Raw genomic sequence first — 24,946 nt, forward strand, 5'->3', positions numbered from 1 at the left:
GTAGGAATGCCGTTATGACACTGTCGACCCAGGAGGTTTCAACTGTAGGAATTACCAACTCACCTTTTCCTTTAGTGCGGCTCAATTGAGTCTTTGATCGTTCTCACTTTTGGGATGAAGTCATAAAATGAGCTCACAAAACGGATGGACCGGGGTGGGGTGGCTGTCTTACGATCATCACGTTTGGCTCCACCTTGGTTTCCAGCGCTGGAAACTCCTGCGAATCCGATTCCCTCTCCCATCTCCTCTGTCGCCATTGCCAGTGTCACCCCACTGGAGCTGGAAGCGGATTCGCAGGTGTACCTCACACCAGCTGCTGTATTTTCGTTAGTAAGTTCTCGCGGTCTGATCATTAGGTATGTGTTATATTCAAACCGTCCATCAATTTGGAGAGCTCGTATTAAGGCTTGAGACAAAAAAATAAGACAGATATAGCTATCAAGTGGACCACACTGCAAAAAGCAGTGAGAGATTAAACGTCTACCATTGATACTCTTTTTGGGAGTTTTGGATCAATATGAAATTTTTTTTTCCTCTTCATTCAGGTCTCTGTAACCTTATGAACAGATTGGATGTAACATAAACGTTATGGTGGGCCCTACGAATTTTTTAACGGTGAAGATCATTATCTCTGCTTCTATTTGTGGTGTGGTCCAAATGATCATTGGATATGATTCATTTTTTGGACAATGTTCTAAAATAATCTCTAAAAATAGATGAACGGTGTAGATATAATAAATACATCACCGTTAGACCCATGTAACTTTGATCTCCTTTGAACCGTTCGTACAAATCGGAGCTCGAGGGACGTCAGTGCTCCTCCTCGCAGTCGCACGTCTCTCTCTCTCCCCAAAACGAAACCAAAATGACCGGAATACACCTCCACCGCCACTCCTCCCACCACCACCTGAAAAACCTCCCCATCGAAACCAAAGCATGTACAAGTGCAAGAATCAAACACCTCTCCTTCGCTTTAAACCTCTCCAAAACCACAACCCCAATCACAACCGTCCATCAACCTCCAACTTCCCCACTAGTAGTGGTGGGGTCCGCCAATGCTGACATCTACGTGGAGATAGATAGGCTCCCCAAAGAAGGTGAGACAATCTCTGCCAAGACTGGCCAGACCCTTGCCGGAGGCAAAGGCGCCAACCAGGCTGCATGTGGAGGAAAGCTCTCCTACCCCACCTACTTCATTGGCCAAGTGGGCAAAGACGCCCACGGGAGGCTGATCACCGACGCCCTCCAGGGCGGTGGGGTCCACCTGACTCGGCTCAAGACCTTGCCTGATGCACCCACTGGCCATGCTGTAGTCATGCTCCAGTCCGATGGGCAGAACTCCATTATTATTGTGGGTGGTGCTAACATGAGCTGCTGGCCTGATGAGCTCTCTGTCGAGGACTTGGAGGTTGTGCAGAAGGCTGGGATCGTGCTGCTGCAGAGGGAGATTCCTGATTGGGTGAATACCCAAGTTGCAAAGGTTTAGTTAGATTTCCTTTTTTCTTCATACACAGTAGATTTGATATTAAATCGATTCAAATTATGGACCCCGATTGTAGATGAAGCATCGTCTGAAATTAACCAGATTATCCCAACTGTTCGATTGGTGGACATCTAATGCATGGTTGGAAAGAAAAGACATAGTACTCAGTGGTCCTAATTCAACAAGTGGGATTGGATGGTTAGGATCATCACTGTGATTTTCACGCGGGCAATTTGGGCAGTCTGGAATGACATACGTGTATGCGCACTTGATAGTGGATGAGTGGCCAATTGTTGCCATTTAACAAATGATGGTGAATGCCCACAGCATTGTAGTCCAGATTGATGGAGTTGTTATCAAAGTTTGGTTTAGTTTATGAGAGGAAACTGATGGTACATTTTTATTCAAGTTCCAATGAGTAGTGGTGTTTTAGCAAATCATTTTTGTTCCTTTCATTTGGGTCGTTGAATGAGAGAGTCATTGAAGAAGCAACGAGGTTGCTTTTGTTTTGTCTATGGGGTCTGTATTATTTTTGTTGGGTTTTTGGAAAGAAAGAAATACTCAATTGATTAATAAAGGTGAGTAGGACTTTAGTGTGTGGTTGACTAGAAGATTAATTGAAGGAGAAAGAAGTTATTTCTTTGTCAACTGGGATTTTCCTAATTTTATGTGGGTTGTTGTAGAGAAAGAAGATGGATGAATTTGCTAAGGATTTGGGATTATCTAAGTCTATATTGTATTCTTCTTCTTCTTCTTCTTGGGGTCTGAGCAAATTTGGGTTGGGTTAGCATGGACCTGAGTTTGCGTTGATTTGGGTCAATTTGTAAGGGTCCCTGTGTTGGAAAATGCCAACCCCATTTGAAATAGGGTTGGGTTTGGATTGAGCAAATCTGGGTTGGGTTAGGCTGGGTTGGGAATAATCACATGTAGTTGGGTTGGATGGGGTTGGGTATAGAGGAATTTGGGTTGGGCACCTCGGGTTGGAATTCGGGTTGAGTTGGATACTCTTGAGGTTAATTGACCTTCAACTCGACCCAATGCACCTGAGTTGCACCCCTAGTATCCATATCTCTTTAGCTATTACTTTTCAAAAGAATCCATTTATCTATTAGTTACAGCAGTCATTCTTTTGAGTATTTTATTATTATTTGAAAAATTAGAAGTTTGTTGTGGATTAAGAGGGGAGAAGAGCACCCACCATGGTATTAAAAAACAGTCACTCCCATTATGCGATACAGGGCTGAATTGGTCTGCTATGGAGAAAAAGGGGGTTTTATTGGCCAGTATGGCCTCATATGTTCGTATAGGCATCTTTACGGAGCCGATACGGCCGTTAAAGGCCAATATGGTGATAACAGGGCCCATTTTGAAAATTTTTATTCTTGAAATTTCTCTCATTTTCCCACTTCTTTATTCATTTCAACCATGAAGGAAGCTTAGAAACCAATTATAAACTAGATCCGTGCCTATTTTGAGGATCAAAACACAAAATATGTGGGATTCAATGAAACAAAAGTATAGTGGACCATTTTGGGAAATATTGAAAGAAGGGTTAAACCATCACTTTTTCTATTTTTCCATTATCAATTTTGTTGTATTGATATCTAAATGGCTCTTATCCATCTCTCTCTCTCTCTCTCTCAAAAAAAAAAGAAAAAAAAAAAAAAGAAAAAAAAAAGAAAAGAAAAGAAAAGAAAAAGAAAAGAAAAGAAAAGAAAAGACTCTCATCCACCATATAATGCTTGGATTTTGTTCAATTAAGACCTATTTGGTTGTCTTTTAACATGTCAGGTTGACACTGCCCAATATATAACATTCTTTTCAAAGAATGGCTTGTTATCCCATCAAATACTGAAATGCATGTCTAAAACCGAAAAAGAATATATATTTGGGATCCTCGCATTTTTTAAAAAGGATTACAAATAATTTTTGAGATTTTGTCCAAAAAAGAAAGAAAGAAAGGCCATTACAGGGTTGTATCAGTTAAAATGGGGGCCAAATTGGTTGATATGGCCTGTATACTGATGCGCCAATTGATACCATTACATAATATGTTGGCGCTGACATACACTCCTAATGAGGGTTTTTTTTTTTTTTGAAATAATAATGAAGAGTCAAGTCCTGCTTATGGAGAAGTGGATGCTCGATCCTTCTTATCCGAATTATTTGCTAATGAGTTAGCATCTCTAAGACTGTATCTGAACAACTTTCACTTCTCATATTGTCCTTCTAAAAGGTCTTAGAATTTCACGAAAGAGTCTTCTTTATCTTTGAAGGAATTAGTTAAGATTATTGACCAAGAAGTTCCCAAAATGATCACTTTTGATACCTTGGGTTAATTCATGAGAGTGAAAAGATTGAGAAGGATTTTGCCGATAGAATTATAGCTGGATGGAAGAAATTGAGATGTTCCTCTGGAGTTTTATGTGATCATTGTGTAACACTCAATCTAAAAGGGAAAGGTGTAACACTCAAGCTAAAAGCCTGGCATGGTGTTACCCTTGGCAAGCAAAGAACTCTGATTTGGAGAATGGCCCTTCTAGCAATCTAGTGATCGGTGTGGGAAGAAAGGAATGGGAGGTGTTTATTTTTTATTTTTTATTTTTTTATTTTTAAAGAAGCAACGGGATTATATTAAAAGAAAAGAAGAGGAAAACAACAGGGGCTGCTGAGGTGGCAGAAAAACAAAAAGGAAAAAACTATAAGCCTAAAAACAGGAAATTAAAATCCTTAAGAGGAGACATTAGCAGCCCATTCGATAAATAATTTTTTAGCCTTTGAGCCCACAGCTTGGACTGAAGATTGAGAGTTGTTGAAGCATCTGTCGTTCCTCTACTTCTAGACCGCCCACCAGATTGCGATGATTACCATTCTCCAAACCCGGGATCTGATTTTACCCAACTTGAACTCGTGCCAGTATGCCAGTAGATGGAAAGCGGAGGCCGGCACGCAGCCACTGACGTTACATCTATTAAAAAAATCCGCCCAAATGTTGGAGATAAACGGATAGTGGACTAGCAGGTGGTCTACAGATTCGTCACTGCTCATACAACACAGGCAGATATTGGCCAACTGCATGCCTTTCTTTTTCAAATTGTCGATCGTAAGGATCCGATTCTTGGTCGCCAGCCAGGCAAAACAGATGAACTTGGAGGGAGCTGGGTATTTTCAGATGAATGGAGAGGCCAGGGATGCAGGGGGATTGGGGCCAATAACAGCGTACATGGACTTAACCGAGAAGCGGGAGGATTTATCCCTCGTCCAGGTGATTCTGTCAGGCTTCACTTGGATCGGAGACATGCTAGAAAGACAATCTAGTAAATCGGCATATTCACTAACCTCCCAATCTTGAAGATTTCTGCAGCACGGAATGTCCCAAACAATGCCTGAAACAGAATGAGAATAGAAGCTGGCAACAGGATTTTGGTTGTTAACGGCAAGGCGGTAAATAGAAGGGAATCTGTCCTTCAGTCTCGTCTCCCCCAGCCAGTGGTCTTCCCAGAAACGAATCGCAGGGCCATTCCCCAGATCGAAGCCAATGTTCTCAACAACAGCTTTTTTGGAACGAAGAATAATTCTCTAAATGTGTGATGCTCTATAAGCTGAAGAATCCTTAGTCCACCAACCCCCCGGGGAAGACCCGTATTTACCTTTGACAATGCTACACCATAAGGCTTCCGGTTTCGATCCCAACCTCCATGACCATTTACCCAAGAGGGCCCTATTCATGATCTTCAGCTTTTTGATGCTCGCGCCGCCATCCTGGAAATGCCTGCAAACTTCTTGCCAATCCAGGAGATGAAATTTCTTTTGGTTGTCCTTGCCGCACCACAAAAAATCTCTTCTCAGTTTTTCGATCTGATGCAGAACTGAAGGCGGGCATTTAAGAAGAGACATGAAGTACATGGGGATGTTTGATAAGACAACTTTTATGAGGGTGAGCCTGCCCCCCGAGGACAAGTACCTGCATTTCCAAGTGGCTAGCATTTTTTGAAAAATTTCCACAACCTTATCCCACATCGATTTGGGGGGGGGGGGGGGGTACCAATAGCGAGCGGCAGCCCAACAAACGATGTCGGAAGCACGGTAGACTTGCAGCCCAGGGATTCAGCATATGTGGAGAGGTCCTGATCCGAAATATTCACCCCAAAAACCTTAGATTTGGTCATGTTTTAACGGTGTATCCAATTCGGTGGGGTCCATAGTGTCAAGAGTTCATTACTATATTATTCAGTGGGCCTCCAATGTGGTGCATTTAAAGGACTGTAATCTGTTTTTATTCAGAGGGTAATTGCCTCGCTATCTTAGCGGGTTGATTCTCTCTTTGTAATCTCTCTCTTTTAATGAAAGTTACTGTTATCATTTTAAAAAAAAGGAAATATTATAGGATAGCTATAAGATTAATCATGCTTCATGGGACAAAATGTTTTTCAGTTAAGAAACAGTATTTCTTAGGATGGCTGTTGTTAAAATGAGGATGTTGAGACGCATGAGTGGAAAGACAAGAAAACATATAATTAGAAATGAATGCATTTGAGGGAACATTGGGGATCCTTACTCTTGCACAGGTGGTAGACTCTCCGGAGTTTTAACAACCGGTTAAGGGTTCGAGTATCCATAGGTGGTGAAATCCCACTATAGCGTGACTGTGTGGGGGTGTGTGCGTGTATAAAAAAAAAAAAAAAAGAAAAAAGAAAAAAGAAAAGAGGGAACTTTGGAGTAGCACTAATAGGTAATAAGATGAGGGGAAGTAGACTTAGATGGTTTGGTCATGTGCAATGTAGACCAAGAACTGCACTGTTTAGGAGTGAGTTGGTACAAGCTGAAGGCTCTAAAAGGGCAAGGGGAAGGCTCAAAAGGACATGGATGTAGGTAGTAAGAAAAAGACTTGATGGTCTATTGTCTAACCAAAGGTATGACCCTTGATAGAGTGGAAGGTAGAGCAAGATTCATGTAGCTTGATCACAATTAATTGGGATGAGGCTTAGATGATGATGATGAGTCATCTCTATCTTTTCTTTTCAGATAATCAATGTCTCACTGTGTAACACTGAGACCAGGGATCAAGTGCCCATGTGGTGTAGGTGGGTGGGCGAGTGTGTGGGGTGTGGTTGTGTGAAAAATAAAAAAAGTCTCACTGTGCAAAATCCACTCATAAGGATTGGTTGAGTCCTATTTATAGAAAGGTGGAAGCTCAGTCCCTTGTGTTTTTTTTTTTTTTTTTTTTTTTGAGAAATCACGATTGTATAATAGTGTCAAGAGTTCATTACTATATTATTCAGTGGGCCTCCAATGTGGTGCATTTAAAGGACTGTAATCTGTTTTTATTCAGAGGGTAATTGCCTCGCTATCTTAGCGGGTTGATTCTCTCTTTGTAATCTCTCTCTTTTAATGAAAGTTACTATTATCATTTAAAAAAAAAGGAAATATTATAGGATAGCTATAAGATTAATCATGCTTCATGGGACAAAATGTTTTTCAGTTAAGAAACAGTATTTCTTAGGATGGCTATTGTTAAAATGAGGATGTTGAGACGCATGAGTGGAAAGACAAGAAAACATATAATTAGAAATGAATGCATTTGAGGGAACATTGGGGATCCTTACTCTTGCACGGGTGGTAGACTCTCCGGAGTTTCAACAACCGGTTAAGGGTTCGAGTATCCATAGGTGGTGAAATCCCACTATAGCGTGACTGTGTGGGGGTGTGTGCGTGTATAAAAAAAGAAAAAAAGAAAAAAGAAAAGAGGGAACTTTGGAGTAGCACTAATAGGTAATAAGATGAGGGGAAGTAGACTTAGATGGTTTGGTCATGTGCAATGTAGACCAAGAACTGCACTGGTTAGGAGCGAGTTGGTACAAGTTGAAGGCTCTAAAAGGGCAAGGGGAAGGCTCAAAAGGACATGGATGTAGGTAGTAAGAAAAAGACTTGATGGTCTATTGTCTAACCAAAGGTATGACCCTTGATAGAGTGGAAGGTAGAGCAAGATTCATGTAGCTTGACTACAATTAATTGGGATGAGGCTTAGATGATGATGATGAGTCATCTCTATCTTTTCTTTTCAGATAATCAATGTCTCACTGTGTAACACTGAGACCAGGGATCAAGTGCCCATGTGGTGTATGTGGGTGGGCGAGTGTGTGGGGTGTGGTTGTGTGAAAAATAAAAAAAGTCTCACTGTGCAAAATCCACTCATAAGGATTGGTTAAGTCCTATTTATAGAAAGGTGGAAGCTCAGTCCCCTGTTTTTTTTTTTTTTGAGAAATCACGATTGGGGGGGTGGGGTGGAAGAAACAACAGGAAGAGAGAGAGGGAGGGAAGGCCAAAACAGACTGCCAAGGCGGCAACCGAATTACACGCCTAGAAAGAGAAAATCAAAACCCTTCAAAGCAGGCACCAGGGCCGCCCATTCAACAATGAAACCTTTAGCCTTAGAGGCCACCACGGAGTGGGGGAGAGCGATATCCTGAAAACATTTGCCATTCCTCTCATTCCACACAGCCCACCACACGGCAAGGATCGCTAGTCTCCACATACGAGATTCGCCTTTGCCAATCCGAACTCCATGCCAAGCCTTGAGAAGGAGGTCCACAGAAGAAGGAAAGCACCAACGAACATTAAAGCAAGAACAAAACTCGGTCCAAATTGGGAAAACGAAGGGGCAGTGAATGAGAAGATGATCGAGCGATTCCGCATTACTCATGCAGCATAGGCAAATATTAGGCAGGAACATCCCTCTTTTGTACAGATTATCAACGGTCAGAATTTTCTTGTTTCCTGCTAGCCAGCCGAAGACGTTGATCTTGGGGGGAGCCGAATACTTCCAAATGTGATTAAAAGAAGACCCGAGAGCGGGAGCTTGGGTCTCCATGGCCCTGTAAAGGGATTTCACCGAGAAAACGCTCGTTTTATCCAGATTCCACAACAAGTAGTCTGCGGCTAGGGGATCTGGGGCTGCTCTCTGAATGCAGGCTAGGAGATTGGCGTATTCTTGAATTTCCTAATCATGCAGATTGCGTTTACACTCCATGTGCCAGACAGTTTGACTAGCAGCGATCGAATAACAATCAGCAACGAGAACGTTTTTGTTGGGAGCCAGCAGAAACATATTCGGGAAACTGACCTTCAAGGGAGCATCCTCCAGCCACGGGTCCTCCCAAAATTTGATCTTGTCACCTTTACTAATCTGAAACCTGACCGCCGAGAGGACCTTTTCCTTCATAGAGAGGATCCCTCTCCACAGGGCCGAGGAGCGATAACGAGAGGACTCCTTTGTCCACCAACCGCAGACAGACCTGCTGTATTTGCCCTTAATCAGGGAGTTCCACAAGCTTTCGTCTTCTGCCCCTAACCTCCAAGACCATTTTCCCAACAACGCCTGATTCATCAGATGAAGATTTTTTACCCCCGCACCACCGTGCTAAAGTTGTTTGTAAACAGTCTTCCAGTCCATCAGATGAAACTTGGCACTCTCGGATTTCCCATGCCAGAGAAAATCTCTTCTCAGCTTGTCCATAGATTTGACGATCAAGGAGAGACAACGGAAAAAGGGACATCATGTATAGGGGGAGATTGGAGAAGGCTGCTTTTATCAGGGTGAGCCAACCCCCCAGCGAGAGGAATCTACACTTCCATTTGGCCAGGTAGGCCCCCATTCTGAGCAAAACCTTCTCCCAGGCAGACTTAGGGGGGACACCAATACATAACGGGAGGCCGACGAAGGAGGAGGGGAGAGCAGTTGCCACACATTGGAGAGAGGAGGCCCAGTGATTGGATTCTTCACGCTCCATGTTAATCCCTATCAGTTTCGACTTGGACAGATTGATCGATTGGCTTAATACTGCCTCGAAGCAAAAAAGAGTCATGCGCAGGTTGTCCACATACTCCTGAGAGGTGACGCTGAAAACCAGAGTATCATCGGCGTACTGAATATGTGATATCGGATCAGGGAGGCCTTTGACGTTAATGCCTTTAAGGATACCTGAGCGCTGAGCCTGATTAAGCATCCAAGAAAGGGCTTCCTCGACCAGCAGAAACAAAAACGGAGACAGAGGGTCCCCTTGCCTCAACCCTCTAGAACTACAGAAAAAACCCCTTGGCGAGCCATTGAGGAGGACCGACAGACGCACAGATCCTCTGCATTCCCCTATCCACTATCTCTATTTTGCACTGAACCCCATTCTATTCATCAGATACTGCAGGAAGCCCCATTCCACATGGTCTCATAAGCTTTTTCCACATCTAGCTTGCAGAAAAGATGTTTCATACTAGACAGATGGCTAGAATGCAGCACTTCATTGGCAATTAGAGCGCTGTTCACTCCCCAAGTATAGGGTTGTGATGTAGTAATAAACTCGGTAAGACCGAGGTCGAATCCCAAGGGACTGATACCTGTACGCTATCTGAAATTAAATAGAACTAGAACTAGAATGAGATGAAATCTAAATCGAGTGTAAGTTGAGGAATAATGATGAAATAATTATCTAAAACTTAAAGAATTCAAGAAAAGGAAACTAGGGTGCCAAGGATTCACTTGTAGAGATCAGGAAGATCTTATGCCTGCGTCAAGAACTCAACTGGACTTAGAGTCCCCATCTTCATCCAGTTGAAGAATGTAACCATGGAAATCAAAACTGAACTTCCTTTGATATAGTTTTCAAGAGATGAAAGGTATATGAATTAGAATGGATTCCATCACCAAACCATGCCCAGGAGACAAGGTAAACAACAGAATTAAACTAATTACCAACCAATTAACATGCTATGAAGGTTAGGAAGGGTACCGTCATCCAACCATGCCCAGGAGACGATGGTGAACAACAGGGCTTCCTGACGTCATAAACATAAAAAAGGGAAAGGAAATACTCAAAGTCATCGCAGACCCATTGTAATTTTAGTCACAACAGACCATTAAAAACTCAAAATATTCCCATAATAAAATTAAATCAAAATCCATTCAATCTAAACAAAAGGCACACATAAATTCTCCCATCACGCTACAAGCTTCACCTCTTAGCCCTAGCTAAGAGGTTTAGCCAACCATGATTAGGCTAAATCCCTTAACAAAAACAATAAAATAAAAATAAAAGGAAAAAAAACTACAAACTCTACTCTCCCTCTTGTGCACGTCCAGCCCCAAGCCGAGATGCCCCCTGACGTTCTCTCTCTCTTTTATAGACAGCCAAGAGGTCGGCTGTTTGCATAGTCGGTGGATATCTTTACGCAGAGAACCTTCTACGCAACTCGTTCTTGCGTTGAACCTGATCTTCGCACACTAGTGTGTTTTAATGAAAGGATGGATTCCCTACGGTCATTTTTGAATGATATAGAAGATGAACGGCCTGGATCAGCCATCTGATCGGTGATGGTGGCTCACCTGGATCGACCGCAGCTCTGTTGCGAAACAGAGCTTGCGCGTCCTGCATTGTGAATGTCGGTGGGCCCCATGTGTGAAGCTATCTGCGGAATCCACCCCGTCCACCAGTTTCTTCTTGAAAAGCCCATCGGGAATGGACGGTTCTTGACTGATTTCGGTGTGACCCACGTGGTTTTCTACGCTGCTGTCCGTCTTACGTTTGGACGGTTGAAATCCGATCCACGCTATTTTCTAAAATTCTATCACCTAGGATTGAATCATACGAATTTTATAAATCTAATGGACGGTCCAGATCTTCACTTTACATGATGAGTGGGGCCCACTGGGCAGACCCGATGTCGGACAGCGTAAACATTGTTGCGTTTTCTAATTTGGAAGGAGTCGGTCAGCGTGCGCTGACCGACTATGGTTGTAATGGTGCACGGCTGGTGCACGTGTACACCTTGCACACGCACTGTACATGTGGGTCCCACGGAGATGTTTGTGAGACATCTGCTCCGTCCATCCGCTTTCCCATTGAATATAGGGGTTGAGACCAACTTTGTGGCATATCCAGATATCAGGTGGGCCCCAATTCAGGATTTTAGGGGCTGATCTGTCCGTTGGGCCATTTATGCAAGGATCCAATGGCTGAAATTTGACGTTTACAGTTAATTTATGGTCCTCAGGCCATATATGAAGTCTTGAGCCGAACGGATGGTGAGAACCCTATGATCTTACATTCAGGACACTTTTCAGGCCTCTTTAACGTGAACAGCTTGACTTTCTTGGATTCCTGGCGTGTAAACTCTTCAATCTCGATCCTTGGAGTCCGGTCCATTGCCTTGGTGATGCTTGAGCATTAAGTCCATGTTTTTTTGCATCCTTTTTCGGTCCAAGCTTGCAAATGTACCTTGCATCACAAACACGATTAAATCAGACCGTTAAACAGTACCATGTTCATAAAATCCGGCAATAACTGGGGTCCACTATGCAATATTTGACCCTCAACAAGTGCAATCGATGATCTGTCTTCCAGGAATGAAGGCATTCTGATTGGTTGAAATGAGCTTGTCCATCACCTTGATCAGACGGGCTGAGAGGATCTTAGCAAGAATTTTATAGGGGGCCCCGAGGAGACATATCAGCCGAAAGTCTTTAAACGTTGCAGCTCCTGGGAATTTGGGAATAAGGGCAAGGAATCCCGAACTTAGGCCTTTAGAGATCCGATCCCTTGCTTGGAATTCGTTTATAAAAGCCATGACATCCTCTTGCAGCATCTCCCAAAACGAACGGAGAAAAAGAATCTGGAACTCGTCCGGCCTGGGAGCTTTATCTCCACCCAAACCGGCAACAACTTCTTTCAACTCCTCCACTGAGAATGGAGCTTCAAGCAACAACGCCTCTTCTTCAGAGATCGAATCAAACGAAAGATTGTCCAGTTGCGGTCTGATCCAGCCATCTGTCTGAAAGAGAGACCGGAAGTGAGCTACTGCTTCTCCAGTTATCGCTTCCTTGTCTTCAATTCTGATTCCTTCCACTACTATACTGCTGATCTTGTTAGCTCTGGCATTCATACTTGCAATGATGTGGAAGAATTTGGTATCTTTATCTCCCTCCCTTAGCCATTTAGTCCGGGATTTTTGCTTCCAAGAGATCTCGTCTTTGAGCACCCTGGAAGATAGAGATTGGATTAGGTGGATGCGCTTGGAGAGGATGTCTAGAGAGATTCTCCCATCTTCAATGCCTGAGTCAATGTCTGAAATTTGGGACACTAGCCCCTCAAGATTTAACTGTCTTTTGCTCAGAGTCTCCAATTTCCACTGCTTTAGCTTGTCTTTAAGCATCCTGAGTATAGAGCTGAGTCTGAACCCGACAAATCCTTCGACTTTGAAGCTAAGAGAGGTCAAACCGAAAAGGTTTCAGACCCCAATTTGTTACCTCCGCAGACAGGAGAATGGGGCAATGGTCGGAAGTCGTGCGAGACAGGGCCGATTGGGACGTAGACAGGAATGATTCGAGCCATTCTGGGGACAACAGAAATCTGTCTAGTCTGGATAAGCAAGGGGAAGCTCTCTCGTTGGTCCAAGTGAAACGGGCACCCAGGAGCGGCAGGTCGAGAAGTTCCTGATCATCTATCCAGGCAAAGAAACCCTTCATTGAAGCCGTAGCAGAATTGCTGTGAGATTTTTCCTTACAGGATTTGATCAAATTGAAATCACTTGCTAAACACAGAGGGCCCGAAAAATTCTGTCTGATCTCCCTGAGCTCGGCTAAGAAGTCTTGTTTGCCAAGCCATTTGTCAACAAGGTCACATCTCTAAGAGCAGAACCAACTTCAAATTCCTTAGTCGTAGCCAGTGTTCAAATTGTCGGCGAAAAGTCGATAATATCGACGATATTATCGGTGTCGCCAGCCCTGCGACACCGAAAACCCCTTTTTTCGTTTCTCTCCTAGTTGTCGGCAAAATATTGGCGAAGTATCGGCGATTTTTTTGATATGGGCGATATTATCGAAATACGGGCGATATCATTGGGGTTGCGTGAATAAATCGGAAGAAAAATCGAAATATCGGGGCTGAAATTGCGTGAATACGAAAAAATTGGGGAAAAAATGAGAGTGATTTACGTACCTGGTTAATCGGAAGTCAGAACAGGAAGATCTTCTCGAATCTCGATCGACGGAGCTGGTACAGATTTAGGGATTTGAAATCTCCCGCAAAACCCTTCGCATATCATCATCTCCCCGCAAAACCCTCTTTAGGGTTTTTTTTTTTTGGTTTTTCCCTCCAGCGAAAAACCCTCTCGCAGTCGCACCGGCCGTATCTAAGGTTTTCGTGAGAAATTGGTTACCGAGTACGCTTTTATCGTACTGACTAAACTCAGTTGGGCCCACCTTGGATGTATGTGGTCTATCTACGCCATCCATCTGTTTTTCCATCCACTTTAAGGGGTTGATCCCAAAATTGAAGCAAATCCAAAGATCAAGTGGATCATACCATAGGAAATGGTGATTATAATGATTTCAACCGTTGAAACCTTTCTAGGCCCTAGCATGATGTATGTATCTTATCCATTCTGTTCTTCCATTTTTACGGATCATTTTAGGGCATTATCCCAAAATCGAGAGGGATACGAATCTCAGGTGGACCACACCACAAGAAAATAATAGTGATTGGATATCCACCATTTAAATCCTCCTAAGGCCCACTGTACTGTTTATTTGACATCCAATCTGTTAATTAGGCCACACAGACCCAGATGAAGGAAAAAAACAAAGATCAGCTTGATCCAAAACTTTTATGGCCCCCAAATTTTTTTTAATGGTCTAAGTTCATTCAAAACTTTTTCCTATAATGTGGTCCAATTAAGATTAGTATATACCTCATTTTTTTTCTCATACCACAAAATGATCTATAAAAATAGATAGATGGTATGGATGAAACACATAAATCGTGGTGGGCCCACAGAACACCGACCACCAGCCCTCCGCCAGTGGCAGTAGCCAATCTGTTTCAGCGGATGAGCGTACGGATCACCTACCGCCTGGTCTGTTCGTAGCTCGGTACAAGGGAGGATCCACGAGCCACTGAGGGACCACTGTGATGTATGAATCTTATCCATACCGTCCATCCATCTTTTCATATCATTCTAGAGTACTATACCAAAAATAAATCATATCAAAGGCTCACGTGGACCACACCATAGGAAGCAATGATGCTAAGGATGCCCACTGTTGAAACCTTCCTATAGCCCACTGTATTGTTTATTTTACATACAACCCTTTGATATGATAATATGCACCTGGATGGAGAGAAAAAAATATATAATCTTGATCTAAAACTTATGTGGCCCTTAAAATTTTTTCAACGGTATTAATTTATTTACCACCGTGTGGCCCATTTGAGATTTAGATATTATGTATTTGTTGGATAATGTTTTAAAATAATATGAAAAAATAAATGGACGGTGCGGATAAATTTCATACATCATAGTGGCCTTTCATTGGCCATCAGATCCTCCACGCGTGTGGGATACCGGTCTCGGATGAAAGCGGATTGCGTACTGAGTTACTCAGTACCCTCTTATGGTACTGAGTAAACTCTGTTGGGCCCACTGTGAATTCATATGGTTTATCCACACCGTTCATACATTTTTACAAATTATTTTAAGGGTTGAGGCCAAAATTGAAGTATATCAAAAGCACAAGTAGACCATGCCACAGGAAACAGTGGAAGTATTAATTTCCACTGTTGAAACCTTTCTGAGGCTCCCAATGATGTTTATTTTTCATCCAAACTATTAATAACATAAAAAAAAATATGGATGAAAGGAAAACACAAATATCATCTTTATGTAAAACTTATGTAGCCACGAAGAACTTTTCAACTGTAGAATTCAATTCACACTGTTTCCGATGGTGTGTTCCACTTGAGATTTGGATATTCTTAATATTTGGATTAAAGATATAAATTTATATGATAAAACGGATGGACGGCATTGATACCGTGCATGAATGACGGTGGCCCCACAGAGTTTATTCAGTACGCCTGGCGTACTAAGTTACTCGGTACGCAATCCGCTTCCAAAGTGGATTGGCTGGTGTAACACAAACCAGTGTGTTGATGTCACCAAGTTCTATGGGTCCCATCACGAGGTATAAGTTATATCCAAACCGTCCTTCCACTTGGTGAGCTCTTCATAAGTCTTGATCTGAAAAATAAGACAGATCCAAAAATCAAGTGGACCACACTGTAAAAAGCAGTGGAGGATTGAATGCCCTGCCATTGATACCTTTTTGGGGTTCACATAAATTTTGATGTGGGAGAGTTTTGGTGCATGAAGCATTGGTGCTGAGGCCCATCATATAAACAGTTTGGATCACCGAATCATGGAACACCATACAATTACAAACTGTAAGAAAAATAAAATAAAATCTGAAACTTGGTTAAAAGTACAAATTCAATGGGCAAAATCAAACAGTTAAGATCAACTGGATCTATGCACTTCCATCTGTTATTTGTGTACATTAAGGAGCTCAAATGGCAATATATGTACCAGCATGGCAAATTGAGATGAGATCCAATCCATCCATCATGTGGTGCACTTGAGCTTTGGACATCCTTTTGGCCCCTATTAAATGGAAACTTATCATTTAATATATTCTTTTTGTAATTTTTTTATTACTCAATATGTAAATATGTGTATTTAGGCATGTCCTGAAGTTTCACTGAAAAATTCCACCATTTTCTCTATGTTTCCACCATTTTCCCTGCATTTCCAGTTATCGGCGATATTATCGGCGATAACGATATTATATCTTTATCTTTGCCCAGCGAAACTTGTAGCGATACCGACAACTCGAACACTGGTCGTAGCTTCACATTCCTTTCTAAGAGGTCCAAAATTTCCGCAACGGAATCAGCCATTCTCCTAGGCCTATACAAAGGAGCTAACACTTTCCCCAATGTAGTTATTCTTGGCTAGAATAACAACATGGAGGAAATCTGTTTGATGATACATCCATAATCTCATGATTATCAAGTCCTGTTTGCACCTCAAACCTTTACCATCGCCCAAATCCCAACAATTGTAGGGTCGGTTTCTTGAAGCGGGCCCATATAGGGCAGTTTCAACTTCCTCCCATTATACGGTTTGCTATACTAGGGCCTTCCAAATAAGGCCTAGAGGAGCCACAGGATGCCTAGCAGCCTATGAGAAACTCATCTTAGTGATAACAGTTTCAGTCTATTGTAAGGGAGGAAAGCAAGCTGATTTTTGGCTTACCTTCCACCTTACTTCTCACCTTGCTTGTTTGATCCTTTGATGAGAAAGGATGCATCCGAATAGGTTGCATAAAAGATCCTTTGGTTCCTCTCCTTTTGTAAATTTTAGAGGCTATGGTATGGAATCCTTCAATTAATTGGAGTACTTGAGTCAGATACTAGGAATTTAGGATACTTGGACAAAAAATTCCCTCGTTGAGGTTTGTACCTTTAGCAGGGTCTTGAACTGTTGACCTACTAATTTTTAGAGTTTAGATGTACAGTACCAAACGGGTTACAAGCCAAACCTGTGAATATTGCCAAGGAATTATGTTAACATGAATTGTAACCAATCCTTGTTGTACAAGAATTCTGAGATTGGGGGAGGATCCATCATACCTGATCCTTTTTTTTTTTCTCCTTTTTTAAAGAATTAAGATATTTATTAAAAAGCTAAAAGGCAGCAAAACAAACAGAAAATAAAGAGGAAAAATACAAATACAGCCCACCCCAAGGGGTAGGAATCAGGACCCCTCTCCCTAAGAAACAGAAAAAAACCTTTCTAACCGCAGACCCCAATGGCTTACTCCTATCCCTAAAGCACCTCTCATTTCTTTCCAGCCAAATGCACCATAAAGCCACCAGCAAGGCGAGACACCAATACCGCCTATCCTTAGAACGAGGACCCCCTGCGTGCCAGGATAAGAACAGCTGCTCCATAGAAATCGGCATTACCCACGGCACTTTGAAAAACCGAAATGATGCTATCCTACACCCCTTTTGCAAAAGGACAGGAAATGAAGAGATGCATCACTGATTGCTTCATGCACACAAGACAGACATTTGGGAGGACCATCCCTCGTCAAATGATCCTTGTTGCATTTGATATCCATATTTAGTAAACAGAGCATAGAGGATTTGGAAGAAAAGCATCGTTGAAAGAGATCTTGCAGTCTGATTTCTGCAAGGATATGGCACACAAAGTTGAAAGTTGAGGAATGGTAGGCAAAGCAACTTTTTTTTTCCTTTCTTCTTTTGTTTGTTTGTTTGTTTCTCTCTCTTTTTAATTTTTTTAATTTTTAATTTTTAATTTTTTAATACTGAAGAATTGTCGAAAATGCTGCAAAATTTTTTGGGAGCACTTTTGAGGAGATGAGGCACCGCTTCAACCAAACCACATAATGGGGATCAAACTTGGGGACAAGACAGTGGGCTTGGTGTTTTGTTGTAAGAATTCAGCTCCAAGTAATCATCTAACTAAAAATGATAGCTCTGCCACCCCATCAGCTCTCCATAGATTGCGAAGGGGAAGGCACGCAACCTCGATATAGAACTGAATCAGATGACTTTATTGAGTCCAAAGTGCATGTCCAACTCATCTAGCCCTTACAGTGGAGTTTACGATGGAAAATCTAAGCTTCCATCTTTTAGGAAGCTAAAATGTCCTTATTCCACCTTGTTTATGGGTGGCTTTAAGTGTTTAGTTTTAAGGATAATACAGGTGCTTGATTTGTAGTTCACAACAGAGCAGGCACAGGTGGATGGTAATATATAGGGAAGCTGGTATCTAGTATTATCTCAGAGTGAAAGCTTGTTCATTTATTTATTGAGAGTACCGTACTTATATTGAAAAGAATTTGATCTTCTTGTATTTCTTATCAAACCATTTGCCTGCATGGATATTATTATCTTAATCATGATGCGGGTGGCTATGTCTCAAACTCCACAGGGCACATCTTGTTCTTTCAATGCATTTCACTGAGCCACAAGAAATGGACCCAGCCCACCATCTGCTTCTGGTGACACTGGAAAAGCTTGCCATTTTGGCGTTGCTGTTTTTGTTGATTTCACAGAAGCTTTTACTGTGGTTCTTTTTCATAGTCTGGTTCTACTATTTTCTTAGAATGGTTCCTGACTAATGGTTTGTGGCACTGAATGCAAGTATAGTTTAAAAATGGTATGATTTGTATCACTTTGATGCATAATTCTGATTTGTGTTTGAAAGTACAACATCTTTAGGCTGCAAGAAGTGCTGGTGTTCCAGTCATTTTGGATGCTGGAGGAATGGAGGGACAGATCCCTGGAGAACTCCTAAGTTTTGTGGATATACTGAGCCCAAATGAAACTGAGCTGGCACGTTTGACTGGAAGGCTGACAGAAACTTTTGAACAGATCAGTGAAGCTGTGGTAAAATGTCATGAAATGGTGAGTTTGGTTAGAACCACTACTAATAAGGACAGATGTAGCTTTACATTCTTGGGTGTTTATGGCTTGTTTACATTAACCTATAGAGGTATGTTCATGAACACCTCTATGGATGTTAATGTTATCGACCACCATGCTCACACATGCCAATCTGTGTCATGTATACAACGTCAGAGTGATCCAAAAGGCCGGCCTCTCTATGAAGATAACCCGGTGCAGAAAGCAGGCTGACCACTCAACAGGTGGGCCAAACCCGTAGATCCAATCAGATAATTTGGCCATCCATTGTTTTCATATTGTGTGGCCTGCTTGACGAGTGAGCTGCCTTTTTTTTTTCCTGCCAGGTTCTTGATGGTGGGCCTCACCCTTTGGACAGTTTGGATTTTATGAACATGTGACATGCTGGTGTACGTGCAAAGTGGACAGTAGCTTTAATGTCCATTTAGATGTTAGTGAACATTCCTCATACACAGACTTTTAGGATATGCCTGGAGTTTCACTGGAATCAAGGTGCAGTTTCCACCAAAATGGTTTTTCTTTTGTTTCAAGTAGTGCTTAACTAACAAGTATATTTTTGGGAGTGAACAGCAATAGCTTGCTCATTCAGTCACTCTGCCCCAGAACACTGCAGTTCAAAACAAAGTCACCAAAAGAAAGTGATGCGGAACAATTAACCACTTGCTCTAAAAGCTCGAATTGATAGAGCATGGTGAATTAATCCCTTTATCTCATAGCCCAGGCCCCACATCGCATGAGTTAGGACCTCAGCCGAACCCCCCTTGTGGGCCTCATATCACATGGGTACCGCCTCACACGGGCCGCCCACCTCGAGTGTGTCCCCACATCCCACTGGCTACCCCACTCGAGCCCGGTGTGAAAATGCCCCTGCATTAGAAAGATTCAACCAAATGGCCAGTTTTGGGGCTTTCCCAAATGCCTACTTTCAACCAATAGGAGTATCATGGAATTTTTCTGCTGGTGCCAATTAAAGAAATGGACTACATTGATCCTTTGTGCTTGTGATAAAAGACGGATTCATACCCATATCCAGCACTTACTCGTTTGAGACCAAGATCCTCTCCTTTTGTTATTTGTCCTTTATTTCTATATTTGCTAATTATTACTATGGATGATGCAGTTTTGAACCACGACATAATCAAACATGCTTATATTCATTGTGTTTTGTGTCTTCCAACTTCCAAAATGATGGAGATGTGGTATGTTCTAAATAAGGTTTGAAAACTTGGGAACTTGAAGTGGTCTTGTCTGAATCAATTCATCCGATTCTTGAGTCTTAACTGAACTGAATTGACTGAGTTTCTGGTTTTTCTGACAGCAAAGTTATGGGCGAATCTTTCTCCAACATTTTAGTTTTTTTTTTTTTTTAAATAAATTTTAAGATGAGAATTTTATTAAAGCAAAAGAAAGGCTACAAGAGCAAAAACTGCAACGAAGAAAAAAGGAAAAGAAAGGAAAAAGAAAAGGAGAAGGAAAAAAAAGACCAAACTAGGAAACACCTAAAAGATTTTGATCCCTAGTGGGGGTGGCTAACAGTGAAGTGTGAACTGACAGTGGGGTGTACTAACATGCTAACCAAAAAAAAAAAAAGAAAAAAGAAAAAGAAGGAAACACCTAAAAGAAAGAAAACTATACGTGAAAAACCACCTAGAAAAATAAAATACAGCAACCAGACCCAAGTCTGGCAAAAACCCAAGGGAGAAGAAGCTAAGGAGCCCAGTCTCTAAAGAGCACAAGAACCATCGAGAACACCCCTGCTGAAGCCACGCTCCTGTTCCTGAATCAGCGATTGTTTCTCTCAGCCCAAAAAACAGCTAGCAGAAGAGTTCTCCATGTCCTCTTTCCAAGACCTCCTCCAGTCTCCGCGTGCCATATACAGAGGAGTTGATCGACAGAATTGGGCATTGCCGATATTCCTGCCAATCTAAGGATGCCCCACCACAGATCTGATGTGAAATGGCAATGAATGAACAGGTGATCTACAGATTCCTCCTCCCTCAAGCACAGGAGACGCATTGGGAAGGAACATCCCTCTTTTCTTCTAGTTATCAATAGTTAGGATTCGATTCTGACCAACGAGCTAGCCAAAAGCTGCCACTTTTGGAGCCACACCATAAGACCAAAGCGCTCCCGTGTGGCAGCATCGAACTGGATCAGCAGGGTTTTTATGGAGTTATTTCCTCTTTTTTCTCAACGCAAACCAAATTGGTCTTGATCAAGGCATTTTATAGCAAAAAAATTGAAGTACGACATACGAATATGAATTGATGTGCACCCATATGATTTTACAGTTGCGCTGAAAACATGGCATCCATTTGTGGTCTAGTAATCTGAACAATAACAGATGGCATCATGCTTAATATCTGTAGATTGTGTACTGTTGTGAGCATTTCAGGGTGTCAAACAAGTCCTGGTAAAGCTTGGGGCAAAAGGGTCAGCTCTATTTGTAGAAGGGGAGGATCCAATACAACAACCTATCATTTCAGCTTCCAAAGTTCTGGATACAACTGGAGCTGGTGATACCTTTACTGCTGCTTTTGCTGTGGCTCTTTTGGATGGCAAGTCCAAAAGGGAATCCTTGCAGTTTGCTGGTATGCATGTTTGTGTTTCCTTCGCTGTGGCTTCCTTCTATATTCTTACAGCTATGGGATATTACCATTTGCAACTGTTGTATTGCAGCTGCCGCAGCTTCTCTGTGCGTTCAAGTGAAGGGGGCCATTCCAAGCATGCCTGACAGGAAAGCAGTTTTGGAGCTTCTTCAATCTCTTTGAGGGGATTCTCTTTCTTTGGTAAGTATTATCATGTTATCCAGATGGAAGATAACTGTGTATGTGAAAAAATGTAACAAGTGCGAACATTTAAAAAACTAATGCAAGGCTACTCTAACTTTTGTTTTCTTTGTGGGGTTATTGGAATTGCTTGTCTGGTTTCATGGTGATTTGAGTTCAGGTCCTGATACGCAAACACATATGCATGCATTTGTGTGTATATATTAAATACCAATTTTCATGTGGAAGATTGGCCAACTAAATGTGACCATGAAAAAGCCACCCCAAAAAAAAAAAAAAAAACCACCAAAAACCAGTACTCAGGAAGTCAGAACTATAGCAAGATCATGTCTTCAGATTACACTTTGGTTTAGCTAGAGCTGATTTTCATATCTAGTCCATTGATGATTTGTGGCAGAATTCTTAATCCAAACCCATCAATTTGATCTTGATCCTAGCATCTTTCACTGCTGACTCTTTTATGTTTTTTTTTTTTTTTTCCTTTTTTGAAAGGCGCTGACTCTATATGGATACGAATCCACAAAATATCTCTGATGAGCTGGTGCTTGGCTCCCTTTTGTGTTGAAGAAGAATACATTTTGTATTTTCTTAGGATTGTCAAGTTATCTGAGAGTATGTCTGAATTTCCATGGAATGGATCCTACGAGTTTCGTGATAGGAAGCTCTCTGAGGAGAAAAAACTGTAGTTTGTTCAGGTTCCTGTCATTGCTAACTGGGGTATTGGGATCAGTGTTCGAAATATCAGTATCGTGCAATGTATCGCAACCTTGGGATACAGATACGTATCGCTTATCGCACGGGATATATCGTTTGTATCACGTTATTTATCGCACTTTTTGGGAAACATTGGGAAAATGGTTGAATTTTTCAATGAAACTTCAAGTATGGTTAAAAACGACCTTAATACACACTTTTAAATCATAACATCTTAAAAAAAAGGTGCACACAATAGGTTTACTTTGTATAGGATCCTAAGCTATGCACTGTCTGATTGACAAAAACCCACTATAAATGTTGAAATCAGCCATCATACATGTTTGGTATTAATTTTGGAGTGCAACATTGCAAGCAATTTGGGAAAAATTGGGAAATTTTTGAATTTTCCCCAATTTTCCCAAGTCAGCTCACTTACACTCGAAATTTGAAATTAGAGTGTATGTGATCATTTCATTAGACACTCTTAAATACTTCAAAATTAGTCTTAATTCACAGCTGGTTCAAGATAAATTTCAAAAAAAAAAAAAAAAACTAATAATGTTTTTAATTAATTTTTAATAAAAAATAAATTTCTTTTTCAAAATTTGATAAAAACTTCACAAATCGGTAGATCAGGCCTTTTGCCTGCTTGATTTCATGTTTGGAGTGCAACATTGCAACTGATTTGGGCAAAATTGTGGAAATTTCGATTTTTCTCCAATTTCCCCCAAATCAACCCACCAACACCCAAATCTCCAAATCGAAAATTGAAATCCCTGGTTTTCCATGCATTTCATGAAGAATCAAGGATTTCATCTCATTTTACTCTCATTTTAGATTTTTTTTTTTTTTTTTTTAAAGGATCGGAATGGTAAAAATATCACAACGGCCCCAAATCCGAGAAGATGTTAATCCTGGGCTTCAAACTCTTCTTTTCCTCCCACAATTTTCAGTAAGATGGACTGAAATCCACCTACAAGTAAATTAGAAGAAAGATTTTCGAAGGGAAAACGGGATTTTTTTGAAAATTCGGATTTTTTTTGAGAAGGGAAGAAAGTTCCCACTAGGTTTCGTCGATATCTGTGGATATCTGTTGGTATTGACAGATATCGACGATATCTGGAATAAATACAACATATTGACCAGTGAGATCATGCGATATATCGCCGATATCGCTGATATATTGCACGATATCCAGATTCTTTTTCTTATGTTTTTTGGTATCTTCAGGCCTGTATCGTATTGCTGGAGTGGGATCCTGATAACATCGGCTGATATTATCGATATTAGGAACACTGATTAGGATTAGGAATTTGGAATGGGCGGAAATGGAAGATAATCATGATAACAAAGACGTGGAATACATGGTATAATCACTAGATTAATTTCTGCCTGTACAAGATGCACATTCTCCCTGTATTTTATTTTCTTGAAGTGGCATCTTGAGTTCTTGTAATCTGCCTAAATTTGATAAGGTTGTCTGGACTGTTCTTGGATTACCTGAAACATGCTCGGCAATGTAGAACAACCTGGACATTTGAGTAGTGAAAGGGTAACGATGTGGATTATGGACAGGATTATTGAACTGCATGTCGTGAGTCTGCATGCAACAAAAAAAAAAAGAAAAAAAAGAAAAGAAAAGAGAAGCTGGCCCACTGACTGAATTATGGATCCATAGGTGGCAACAGTCCTGCCTGGACCGATGCAGGCCCAACTTTTGAACTGGCCTGGGCCTATTCTAGATTTAAGGCCCATGCCCTGCCCATTTCTAGTACCTTCTGATGTTATCGTAATAGGAATTTACTTTTGTTTTGTTTTTTTTCATTCTCATAATATTTGTTTATTTTCATTGATATCAGGTTGAGAGACGGTGTAACTCTTAGGAATGGATATGCAAATTGAGAATTGCATCATTGGAGGAAGACTGGCAAGCCTGAGAATAACTACTGCATCAAAACTGCAGATGGGTATTGATTGCAGTGGCCAAGTCTGAGAACAAAGCACACAGTCAGGCTCTTTTGTTATTTATCAGTTTTTGGTTTCTTTAGAAATATGACAAACGTTTTGTGGATATGTAAGTGTTTTTCAAATTACAACACTTGTAATTTGTACCTGTAGTTTCTGCAGTAGGTTTTGTTTGTTTGTTTGTTTGTTTTTGTTTTTTGTGTTTTTTTTTTAAACACACACCCACCCCACACGGGCACTCGATCCCACGATTTTAGTGTTTGAAACAGTCCATCTGCCACTGAGTCATGGAGCTGGACCAAAATTGCTGCAGTAGGTTGTTACTGGTGTTTATGTGAATTTTTGGTGAGTATTGATGTCATGATTGATACCTACCAAACTTGGGCCTCTTGAATGTGTGGTCCATTGTGGATCATGACTCCCTGTTGTTCAAACTGAAAGCCCTCTTTGAGTACTCTGCATATCATATTATTCTTTTATTGTTCCTGCTTTTTAGAGGGCGATGGTGTTCTGTAATTACCATCACCATGAGACGAAGCTCTCTGACAGATTATTTGGGCGGGTGGAAATCTTTACCCACATTTCAAAATGTACTACTGGTAAACATCTTTTAAGGGGTGGGAGATAACGACCACAAACTCCGGTGAGACTAGTGCGTATTGAAGCCATGA

General features: G+C 41.4%; 1 protein-coding gene across 1 annotated transcript; it reads left to right on the forward strand.

Moving 5' to 3' along the window:
* Positions 1 to 843: 843 nt before the first annotated feature.
* LOC131245615 (ribokinase) lies at positions 844 to 24,460 on the forward strand. The gene is made up of 5 exons (XM_058245192.1): positions 844 to 1,480; positions 18,622 to 18,807; positions 21,221 to 21,416; positions 21,505 to 21,614; positions 24,170 to 24,460. The coding sequence occupies exons 1-4, from the start codon at positions 866 to 868 to the stop codon at positions 21,594 to 21,596; spliced, it is 1,089 nt and encodes a 362-aa protein (XP_058101175.1). The 5' UTR covers positions 844 to 865; the 3' UTR covers positions 21,597 to 21,614; positions 24,170 to 24,460.
* The last annotated feature ends 486 nt before the right edge of the window (positions 24,461 to 24,946 follow it).

This window comes from Magnolia sinica, chromosome 5 (genome assembly GCF_029962835.1).
Source record: "Magnolia sinica isolate HGM2019 chromosome 5, MsV1, whole genome shotgun sequence".
Taxonomy (NCBI): Eukaryota; Viridiplantae; Streptophyta; class Magnoliopsida; order Magnoliales; family Magnoliaceae; genus Magnolia; species Magnolia sinica.

Bases quoted from the DNA above. Each gene is read 5' to 3' on its own strand.
- LOC131245615 (XM_058245192.1), top strand. From the start codon at position 866: ATGACCGGAATACACCTCCACCGCCACTCCTCCCACCACCACCTGAAA. The intron at 1,481-18,621 runs GTTTAGTTAGAT...CAACATCTTTAG, and splicing joins TGAATACCCAAGTTGCAAAG to GCTGCAAGAAGTGCTGGTGT. The intron at 21,417-21,504 runs GTATGCATGTTT...GTTGTATTGCAG, and splicing joins GGAATCCTTGCAGTTTGCTG to CTGCCGCAGCTTCTCTGTGC.